Source organism: Myotis myotis, unplaced genomic scaffold (genome assembly GCF_014108235.1).
Source record: "Myotis myotis isolate mMyoMyo1 unplaced genomic scaffold, mMyoMyo1.p scaffold_m19_p_37, whole genome shotgun sequence".
NCBI classification, from domain to species: domain Eukaryota; kingdom Metazoa; phylum Chordata; class Mammalia; order Chiroptera; family Vespertilionidae; genus Myotis; species Myotis myotis.
Window position 1 is genome coordinate 797447 of NW_023416343.1, and position 11062 is coordinate 808508.

Here is an 11062-nt window from a genome sequence, read left to right on the forward strand (position 1 = left end):
GAAGAAGAGTCCGGAGAGGCTGGCCCTGCCGGGGGGAATGTCCCAACTGGCGCCGGGGGCGCACTGCGCAGACGCGTGTTAGCAGCAGTTGTCTGGAGATCCAGACGGGGAAAGTGCAAGTGCAAAGGCCCGAGGAAGCGAAAGAGGCTGCTGTGCCTGTGAAACAGAAAGCAGGTCAGTGCGGCCACAGGGGAAGTGGGAGGACTGAGATGGGAGAGGTGGGGACATTTGTACACACACGGCTTTGATTTGGGCTGAGATAGGAGGCATTGAAAGTCTCCTTTTTCTTAGCAGTTTATTGAAGTATCGTGTGCACACAATAAACTGCACGCGTGTAAGTGCTCCATCTGAGAGCTTTGCCATGCGCAGGCACCTGAGAAACTATCGCCATAATTAGTAAACCTGCCTTGGCCAGGTGCCTCCGTTGGTTAGAGCATCGTCCCATCCACCAAAAGGTGGTGGGTTCGATCCCCGGTCAGGGACTTGTTCTTTGTAACTGGGAAAGCTTCCTAGAGGGAGAAGGGACCTGGCCACACGCTGTGGCCCTGCTGCTTGCAGCTGTGCCTTTGGGCCGTTTCGCCTGTCTGCAGTGAAAGCTGCACTGGATCTGTAAGCATCTGCTGTCAGGGTTGTGGTGGAGTGAGGAGCTCACCACCACGGGTGCTGCCAGGAGCCCCCAGGGGGTCTAGGACTATTGGAGTTAGCAACTCAGAAACCATTGCTTAGATTAACATGTCCTGGTGGAGTGCTGTTTATCTGAAATTCCATGTCGCTGGGCATCCTGTATTTGTCTGGCAGGCCCACCGGGCGTGAGGTCATCTCCTAGCTCCCAAGCAGCCCCTGTACTTGGTCAGGCAGAGGGCACAGGGCACGGGGAGAGTTGGGGCTGGAGTGTGCCCAGGTAGGAACGCCCTGGCCCTTCACCTGGACTGCAATGGACAGGTGGACCTGGACAAACAGCCAATGAGGTGGCTGACCCAAAACACCTGCAAGAGGGTCACCCACACTGGGTGGTGTCGGGCCTTCTAGGAGGTTCTGAGACAAAGCAGCCGCTGAGCTGGCTCTCCTGCCCCTCCTGCCCATGTGCTCCTGCAAAAAACTCTCTTCATTAATAATAACAGACACAGCCCGGCTGGCAGGGCTCAGTGACTGAGCGTCGACCTATGAGCCAGGAGGTCAGGGTTCCATTCCTGGTCAGGGCACATGCCCGGGTTGTGGGCTCCATCCCCAGTGGGGGGCGTGCAGGAGGCAGCAGATCAGTGATTCTCATCGTTGAAGTTTCTATCTCTCTCTCTCTCTCTCCCTTCCTCTCTGAAATCAATAAAAATATATTTTAAAAAAGAAGAAGAACAGATACATAGAGGAGCTGACACTTGCGACCCTTATCGTGGGCCACCTGCTGCTCTCACCACTTTCTGTGTGTGCTTCAGAGCCAGCTCCTCAAAGGCAGGGTGGCCGAAGGAGGGGGGACTGAGTGATGTGAGCAGAATGAGGTTCTGTGGGCACAGGTGCTCAGGAGGGACGTGTGCTTTGGGGCCATTTAAAGCAAAGTCGAGGGAGGCACAGCCTTGGGCCGAACACCTGGTTCTGCCACTTGCAGCTAGCAAATGCCCCCACTCCTCTGAGCTCCATTCCTTTGCAGCGAAAGGTGGACAATAATGCGAAGGTTCCGTGAGATGAGGCCCCTAAAGCCGTGGCCTGGGCCCAGCATGAGCTCCTGTGGTTGTTAGGAGCTGGGAAGACCGAGGTCCGCCCTGAGCAGGTGTCTCAACTCCTTTTAGGTCACAGAACCCTTTGAGAACCTGAGCTGTGGATGCCCCAAATTTGTGGAGGCTGGCAGGCCTGAGAAGCCCCCCCTGGCTGTGGGGGAGCCCTGCTGCTGCCCAGTTCCCGTCATCATGCGGCGGTGAGAACCCAGCACAGGGCTCAAGACCACCCCCTCCCTGCAGCCTCATGTGGGGTGCTGAGCAGATGGGAGAGTCTCAGAGCCGCCGGGCACAGTGCAGGCGTCTCCAAGCGTCAGTTGCAAGAACGCGCTTCTCTGTGGCTCCAGCCACAGCCTTGGCCCTTTCCCGGCTTCAGTGCCCTTGTCTGGATCAGGGCCCTCAGTCCCGCTGGCTTCCTCCTTCCACACAGATCCCCACACAGAACAGCTGCTCTCCTGCTGGGAGGGACCCAGGTTTGGTGACACCCCGGGCTGAGGGAGGAGGTACCTGGGCCCAGTGCAGCTCTGCACACCATCAGCGTGGGCCCGGGGCACTCAGCACCTGGTGGGCTTCCGCTTCTTTTCAGGGCAGAAGGGCCAACATCACTCCCTGCCAGCCCGCTGGGTGCTGTGGCCACCACCAGCCCCTAACCCCCCACCCCTCAGTCCCACATCCCCCCTAGCCCCCCCCCCCGGCCCCCACCAGCAAGCCCCAACCCTTCAGCACGCCTTTTCCCAGGGGGTGCTGGAGTCCTCCCTTCTGGCCTCTCCCTTGGATCTTGGCCTTCCTGCCTCTGACACAGCGCACAGATGAGCCAGAGGGAAGCTCTGGATGGGCATCACCTGTAGGACTAGGGATTGTTTCCAAGTCATGGAGAGCCTGACTGGGGCTCTGAGGTGACGCTTCATCCAAACATGGCCCATTTCCCCACCGTCACTTCCAGGAGCCCCTTGGGGCTGTGCCTCGAGACACCCGCAGGCTCCAAGCAAAGGCCTGTCCCAGCCACCAGCCTGGGAGACAGAGGGCCCCTGCCCTGCCCCAGGTTCCACCTGTCCCTCCTCAATCCTCGGGCCCAATTCTCCAGAATAAAAAGAAATCTCCAGCACCAGGGAGGGGAATCTGGCAGCAATAAATTTATTAAGTATCCCCCCAAATATGAACACAAACAAGTTAAAAAAAACACACATGAGACTTCAGACCCAGAGCTGACAAAGCAGAGACAAACGAAACACAAAAATGGGAAGGACCTATGGAGGGAAGACAGAATGGAGTGCTGCAAATACGAAGGACAGACACTCGGGGGCCTAGGGTGATGTGCTGTGGGGCGAGGCTGGGGCGGCGTCAGCGACTGTGTGGCTCTGGGGACAGCCCTCTTGGCCCTGGTCCCCGGCTGCCTCACTTGGGGCCCTGGGCCTCCGACTCCTCCTCATCATCTTCATACATCTCCCCCTCCTCCTCGGCCGTGGCGTCCTGGTACTGCTGGTACTCGGACACCAGGTCGTTCATGTTGCTCTCGGCCTCGGTGAACTCCATCTCGTCCATGCCCTCGCCCGTGTACCAGTGCAGGAAGGCCTTACGCCGGAACATGGCCGTGAACTGCTCCGAGATGCGCTTGAACAGCTCCTGGATGGCCGTGCTGTTGCCGATGAAGGTGGAGGACATCTTGAGCCCCCGGGGCGGGATGTCGCACACGGCCACCTTCACGTTGTTGGGGATCCACTCCACGAAGTAGCTGCTGTTCTTGCTCTGAATGGCCAGCATCTGCTCGTCCACCTCCTTCATGGACATGCGGCCGCGGAAGATAGCGGCCACCGTCAGGTAGCGGCCGTGGCGGGGGTCGCAGGCAGCCATCATGTTCTTGGCGTCGAACATCTGCTGGGTGAGCTCGGGCACCGTCAGGGCCCGGTACTGCTGGCTGCCCCGGGCAGTGAGGGGGGCGAAGCCGGGCATGAAGAAGTGCAGGCGGGGGAAGGGCACCATGTTCACCGCCAGCTTGCGCAGGTCAGCGTTCAGCTGGCCGGGGAAGCGGAGGGAAGTGGTGACCCCGCTCATGGTGGCCGACACCAGGTGGTTGAGGTCCCCGTAGGTGGGCGTGGCCAGCTTGAGGGTGCGGAAGCAGATATCGTAGAGGGCCTCATTGTCGATGCAGTAGGTCTCGTCCGTGTTCTCCACCAGCTGGTGGATGGACAGCGTGGCGTTGTAGGGCTCCACCACCGTGTCCGACACCTTGGGCGAGGGCACCACGCTGAAGGTGTTCATGATGCGGTCGGGGTACTCCTCCCGCACCTTGCTGATGAGCAGCGTGCCCATCCCGGACCCCGTGCCCCCGCCCAGCGAGTGCGTCAGCTGGAAGCCCTGCAGGCAGTCGCAGTTCTCACACTCCTTCCGCACCACATCCAGGACGGAGTCCACCAGCTCGGCGCCCTCCGTGTAGTGACCCTTGGCCCAGTTGTTGCCAGCCCCACTCTGACCTGTGGGGAGTCAGAAGGTGGCATGACAGGGTCAGGCCTCCAGTGCCTGAGCGTCCCAACCCAAAGGGCAACTGTGGCAGCCCTGTGCCTGCTTTCCCTCCACAAAGTGGGGGCCCACCCCTCCTCTCCCCGTGGCTCTCCCCACCAGCTGTGCTGTGTGGGGGTCCCTGCTGCCCGGCACCGTGTGAAGGGCTCTGTCAGAAAGTGAGAGCCTGGAGATGCGGCTGCTCTGTCTCGCTTGGGGGTCCTGGGTGAACCCATCAGCCCCTCCCTCCAGCCCACCCACCCTCCTGGGCAGTGCGGGAAGCGTCAACTACAAGCCCAGAGTCCCTTGCAGCTCCAGTCTGGATTCGACTGGTGCCCGTCGGTTGGGGTGCTAAACTCTGGAAGGCAGAAGTGAGGGAGGCCCTGCCACCAGAGTCGAGGGCACAGGATCACCCCACCTCTGGGTCCCAGGGACACTGTGCTCGTGAGCTCCCGCCTCTGGGGCCACCAGTCCTTCAGGGTCCTGTCCACGTAGTTCTGTGTTGCACGAGCTCTAGTTGAAGTGCACAGTGGCTTCTGTTCCCTGCACAGAGCCCTCTCTCTGGGCCTCCAGTGCCAGCTGCAGAGTGGGGGTCGGCTCTGCCTGCGAGTGTGTGGAAGGGGGGGCTGTGCCCTTTCGTTCCCGTTGACCTGGGTTTGCGGTGAAGGGTCTGCCTGACGGGAAACTTACCGAAGATGAAGTTGTCAGGCCTGAAGAGGTGCCCGAAGGCCCCAGACCGGACGCTGTCCATGGTTCCGGGCTCCAGGTCCACGAGGATGGCCCGAGGCACATATTTGTGAGCTGAGGGGGAGAGGGTGATGGGCATCATCGAGGCTCAGGGCTCCTCCTTCCTCTAAATCCTGTCCCCGCCCCCCTTAGACTCTGGGTCAGAGGGCTGGAACCAAGTGTGATATGGGGACTGGGGGACTGACGCTGGACAGCCCAGACCAAATTTCTCCAGTTCGACACGGACATCATCCCACATCAGCCCTAAGCATCCCCTGCCTGAGTCCTCCAGGTGACCCTGCTCTGGACCCTCAGGAGGACTCTGAGGGGACCTTCAGGTCCTGCCCAGACCTGTCTGCCCCCCTGGACTGTGCACATGTCTGTGGCCGAGGACATGTTTGAATCTCACTGTGGTGAGTCCCAGGTTCCACTTAACCTGCCAGCCCAGCAATGGGAGGGCAGGTCCAGGGGGTCCCAGGGAGGGTGGGGTGCTCACAGGAGGCCTCATTGTAGTAGACGCTGATGCGCTCCAACTGCAGGTCCGAGTCCCCCACATAGTTGCCACTGGGGTCTATTCCGTGCTCATCGCTGATGACCTCCCAGAACTGCAGGGGAAACGGGGGTCAGCAGAGGCCATGGCAGGCTTGGCCCCAAAGCCTGCAATAGCCCCTGGGAGACTCTGGAGAGCCCAAAGCTCCGTCGTCTGTCAGGTAAGTGTAAAAAATGTCACGTTCACCATCTGCACTTCCATGGTGGCCAGAGCCCTCAGAGGGGTTCGAGACTCAGCTGACACAGACCAGCTCTGCACCTGCTGACCAGAGTTAGTAATAAGCACCCCCTTTGGGTGGTATTATTCCATTTTCAGACGAGGAGTCTGAGGCACAGAAAGCGGACAGAGTCCAAGATGCTTATGTCCTCAGGGCAGAAGACATCCAGCGACAGGGCCCAGCAGTGTCCGGAACACCGTCAGCCTTAGCCACAGGAAACACAGGGGCCCCTGTGGGGAGTGACGTGCCCAGGGTCGCCCAGCCTGTCCATCCACCTCTGGCACAGCCCTAATTCCCAGGGCTCATACTCCCCCTTGGGCAGGAACCCACAGTGCTTCTCACACTCTGCTCCCCCGACTGCAGCAGGCAGGGGAGCAGCCCAGGACCCGGACTCAGAGCTGGACCGCCGTTTCCCAGCCATGTGACCTTGGGCAGGTCCTGAAGATGCTCTGTGCCTCAGTGTCCACATCTGTTTAATGGGTCTGATGATGAAAACAGGTCACTGTGAGAGCGGAGTGATCTGTGGGAGCAGGTGACGGTGTGTGGTGAGGCCTGAGTGCTGCGTGGAATTATGAGCACATGTGTCTGCACAGGACAAATACCCCGCTGCACAGGGCTCTGCCCTCCCCCAGGGGCACTGCCAGTGGGCCCTGCAGGCAGGAGGTCATATGCTATGGCCACTGGTCCAGTGCCCCTCCCTTTTGCTCTTCAGGGTTCCTTTCAGAAGCTGAATGGGTGTGAAGTCATCAAAAAACAACAGTCCCCTCCATAGGAGTCATGTACAGTGAAAAGGCTGTCCAGTTAAAAAATCAATTACAAATCAGTTTGCATGTGCTTACTAGTATCTATATTTAGATGCCTCAGACAGACGCACAGACACGGTGCCAAGGCCTGTGTTCCTGGGTTGGGGGAGAGACCTCTGATCACAGCATGCCCTTTGGTTCTTTTGGAGTTCTTTGTCACATGCACATGTTAACTTCACACACACACACACACACACACAAATAATAATAATAAAGATTAAATTGTTTAAAAACCGGAAGAGTAGGCCTAGCCAGTGTTGCTCAGTGGATAGAGCGTTGTCCTGCCGACTGAAGAATCTCAGGTTCAATTCCGGTCAAGGGCACATGCCCGGGTTGGGAGCTCAATCACCAATGGGGGCATGCAGGAGGCAGCCGATCAATAATTCTTTCTCTCATCATTGATGTCTCGCTCTCTCTCTCCCTCTCCCTTCTTCTCTGAAATCAATAAAAATATTTTTAAAAAAACCTAAAAAGTATAAAGAGTGTCCTTATTGTAAAATGTATATAAGCATCTTGGCAATTCAGAGCGACTGTTATCAGAGGCGACCCCTTCCCCCTGTTGTGTACTTTTGTCACTGACAAGTTCTCCTCTTTTTACTTTGTGTGTGTGTTAATTTTGTAATTACCAATCGGCTGAGCCCAGGGCCCTGGTCCCCACAACCCTGAGACACCCCAAACCTTTGGCCTCAGGGACACCTGCAGCTTCTGTAGAGGAGGGATGATTTCAACAGGGCAAATGGGAGGCCCAGTCACCAGGCCACCAACATATTGATGTCTCCAGGAGGGAGTGGAGCAGAGTGGGGGCGGGTCCCAGGTCCAGCTAGTGTCTGCCAGTCATCCCACCTCTGGGGAGAGACCTTAGTTTTCTCAGCTGTGAAGCAGACACGATAATAGTACCCACACACAGGGGTTAGCACAAGGCCTGACAGAAAAGCATTCAGCAAACGCTGGCTTTGATGAGCTAAAAATGTCTTAGATGCTATTTAAATTGGTGAAACCATATGCATGGATAGTTTAAATAAAAAGAAAACATAGTTTTGAAATATCCATATGCTTTGGAATCCTGTGGCCCAGTGAAAGGCTGTCACTGGTAAGAGATCTCCAAAACATATCCTTGGGCCCTAGCCGGTTTGGCTCCGTGGACAGAGTACTGGCCTGCAGACCAAAGGGCGCGTCTCTCTCACATCGATGGTTCTCTCTGTCTTTCCCTCTCTCTTCCACTCTCTCTAAAAATCAATGGGAAAATATCCTCAGGTGAGGATTAACAGAAAAAGACATATCCTTGGGGAAAAGGCACACTCAGAAGTAACAGAGTGTAAAAGGAAATCTCAGGACAGATGCCATATTTTCCACAAAGATCTAGGTGCACAGATCAGGGCCTGGAACAATGACTCCCGCTGGAGGGGGACCTGGGGGGGTGCGGCGGTTACATGGGCACAGCCTTACCTGCAATGTTTCCATTTGTTAAGGGGGGAATATGTTAATAACTGCGTTTGTGATTAAAACTAATAGAGATTATAATTTAAAATATTAAATAGATCTAATTGGATTATGTAACATTTAATAAATAATAAAGTACAATTTTTACATTAAATAAGAAATAATTATGGTCACTACAGGTGAGAAAACGGCCAGGTGGCCGCAGACCCCAGGGTCCAGGCCAAGCTCCTATTTCAGCCTCGTTTTTTGCCTGGAGTCTGGCCGGTCGCCCTGGGCCCGCGGCGCTGTCCGAGGTGCTGATCCTTTGCGCGCCGCTGAGGGGCTGGAGGCGGGCAGCACGGGGGCGGGGCGGGGGGGCGGCGAGAACTGGCTGATTCACGGGCTTTAAGCCCCTCCGAGACCCCAAACCTCGCCCCCCCCGCCCCCACCCCGCCCAACCAGCCCAACTGTAGCCTATCAGGGAGGCGCAGGGAAGGGGGCGGGACAAGGAAACGGGAAACCCCTCCTTTGGTTGGTTCTTGGGGCCCCACCCCTCAGCGGCCCCGCCCAGCGGCCTGTGGAGAAAAGGGCCCAGACAAAGGCTCCAGGGCGGCCCTGCCTCCGGAGGGGCGGAGGGAAGGGCCTCTGGCTTCTCGCCCCCGTTGTGGGGGGTCGGGTACCCCGAACATCCTGATGTAATAAATGCAAACTCCTGCCTCGTTCCGGGAGCGCGGCTTCCTCACCCTTGGGGAAGGGCCACACCCTGTCACCGCCCCCTGGAGGGGATTCGAGTAAAACTGACACGGAGCCCAGCATGTAGTAGTCCCAGTCAGGAGTAATGATGCCCCATCACTACCTCAGGGGAGGCAGAGCCCCCAGTCCCGGATCGCCCCGAATTCCCTCCATCCCCCCACTCCCTCCCCAGAGCCAGCAGCCTGATCCAGACTCCACTCAGGACGGTAGGCAGGAAAGGAGCCCCCAGGCCACCCCAGTCAGCAGCTGCCGGTGGTGGGCAGATGGGAGGACCTGGGGGAAGTGGGAGACCGGGGAGAAGTGGGGGACCTGGGAGAAGTGGGGAACCGGGGGGATCGGGGGTACGGGGAGCGGGGGCTCTAAGCACTTTCTCCAGGGTTGGTCTCTGTAGACTTTCTAGGCAGGGAGGCGGCAGACCGAAAAGGAAGTAACAATTCCTCTCCCGCAAATGCACTTCTCTCTTGTTCGATGTGTTTAAAATGATCAGATATTAAATTTAAAACTAACACAAATGTAAAAATCAATGCGAAAGGAATGAAAAGTCATGAGCAAACGCTGTCTGCAGAGGACACTGTCGCCAGCAGCCGGCAGGTGCACCCCACCTTCCCCAGAGAGGAGGCTGTCCTGGCTGTGGAGGGAGGGGCATGGACCCCTCCCCCGCCCCCAGGCCCGGCAGGACTCAGGGCCGCTCCCCCCGCCCCCGTGACCCCTGACCCCCTGAGGAGCAGATGTTCAGAGCGGGCCTGGACCTTGTGACTGCGTTAAGGAGCCCCCGCCCCTCCCACCCGGTCCGGCAGCTGTCAAGACGGCCCCTGGAGCTCGGATTTGATTGGAGGCCGCCATCCCCTCGGCCTCTCCTCCCCTAGCCCCGCCCCGGGCAGCACAGCTGTCTCCTCCGTGATTGGGAGTCTCGGATTCCGCCTCCGGACCCCATCCCAGGGCCTCCACCCTAGAGCCCAAGTTGCAATTTACATGTCAACCACGTGGGTGCCCAGCCCTGTAGAAATTAGCTTTTTGTTCTCGCCGTTCCCATGGCAACAGCCTCCAGAGGAAGCTTTTCCTGGGCCCCTTTCCCACCAAGACCTGCCTCCAACCCCCGCCTCCTTGGGGAATCCGCTCGACGACTTCCCCCGCTGGGTCCCTGGCCGTGGTCCTGACTAAGCCACGCTCCTCCCGCTCATGGTCCTGGGACCCGGGCGGGCATCGGGCTGCGCTCGCCGCCTGGGCGCCGCCCTGGGCCCCGCAGGGACTGAGCCGGGGGCGGCGCGGCTGGGTCTCGCCCAGGCGGGGTGACCTTGGGCCCGGGACGGCCTCCCGGGCTCGGGGACCTGACATCGCCTCCTGGGTGCTGCCATCCTCTCCCGCCTCAGTCCCCACATCGGAGAGGTGGGCTCACAATGGACGGGCCGGGCCGCGCGGCGCGGAGCTCCCCACGCCCGGAGGCCGGCTTTGTTCCCACGTCCAACCCCCAGACGCGGCGGTGCCATCCCTCGGGGGTCGCCCCGGTGGGCTGAGCTGAGGGAGGGGCTGGTCCTGGACCAAGGTCATCACGAGTCGGGGCCCAACCCTCACCCAACAAAGAACAGGGTGGGGCCGGGCAGCCGAGGGTGATCGCAGCCAGATCGGGGGCACCCGGCGGCTCCAGCTGCTCGGAGGACCGCGCGTTCCGGGGGCGGGGGCGTCAGGACCTGGAAGGTGAGCCTCTCTCGTACCAGCCCACCCGCCGTCCAGCCCGGGCTGAGCGGCGACCCCCGTGAGGGCCACGCCCAGCTGCCTCCGCGGGGCCGGGGTGGAGGGCGCGAGGCGGCGATGGCGCTGCGCTCAGCGAGGCCCTGGTGCCGCTGGGGTCCGGGAGCGCGCGGGGGCGTCAGGGCGGCCCGGCACTTTGTTCTCGGTTTTCAGGGGCGACTGCGGCTAGAGGTAAGCGGTGCTCCCCGCTTCCCTCCCAGGGGCTCCCCGCTTCCCTCCCAGGGGCTGGCTCGGAAGGGGACGCAGCAGGCGCGCGGGGCGGGGCGGCCTCACCTTGGCCCCGATCTGGTTGCCGCACTGGCCGGCCTGGATGTGCACGATCTCCCTCATGGCGGCGGCAGGCGACTGCGGGAAGCTGACGGGCCGGGCGGCTCGCCCGCCGCTCTTATAGGCCCGGCCCCGCCCGCCGCGCCCTCGGCGTCACCGCGCGGCCAATGGGGGCGCCGCCGCCGCTGCGGCACGGCCGCCGCCGCATCTGCACCGACTCCGCGCGGCTGGCGCGGGGCTGGGGACCCGCTCACCCGAAAGGAGGGGCTGGCGGGCTCCAGGGAGGACAATAGAAGGCGCTGGATCCTTGGACCCCGCCCCGCTCCCCCTCCGATCCACGGCTTTGCTAGGAGGGTCTCACCTCCCCACACCCGCT

General features: G+C 59.9%; 1 protein-coding gene across 1 annotated transcript; it reads right to left on the reverse strand.

Annotated features, from left to right (window-relative positions):
- Positions 1-2821: 2821 nt before the first annotated feature.
- TUBB3 (tubulin beta 3 class III) lies at positions 2822-10818 on the reverse strand. Its single transcript, XM_036303366.1, has 4 exons — positions 10693-10818; positions 5425-5533; positions 4893-5003; positions 2822-4177 (listed from the first exon to the last, which is right to left on the reverse strand). Exons 1-4 carry the CDS (start codon positions 10747-10749, stop codon positions 3102-3104), a joined length of 1353 nt encoding a protein of 450 aa, XP_036159259.1. The 5' UTR covers positions 10750-10818; the 3' UTR covers positions 2822-3101.
- Positions 10819-11062: the final 244 nt, after the last annotated feature.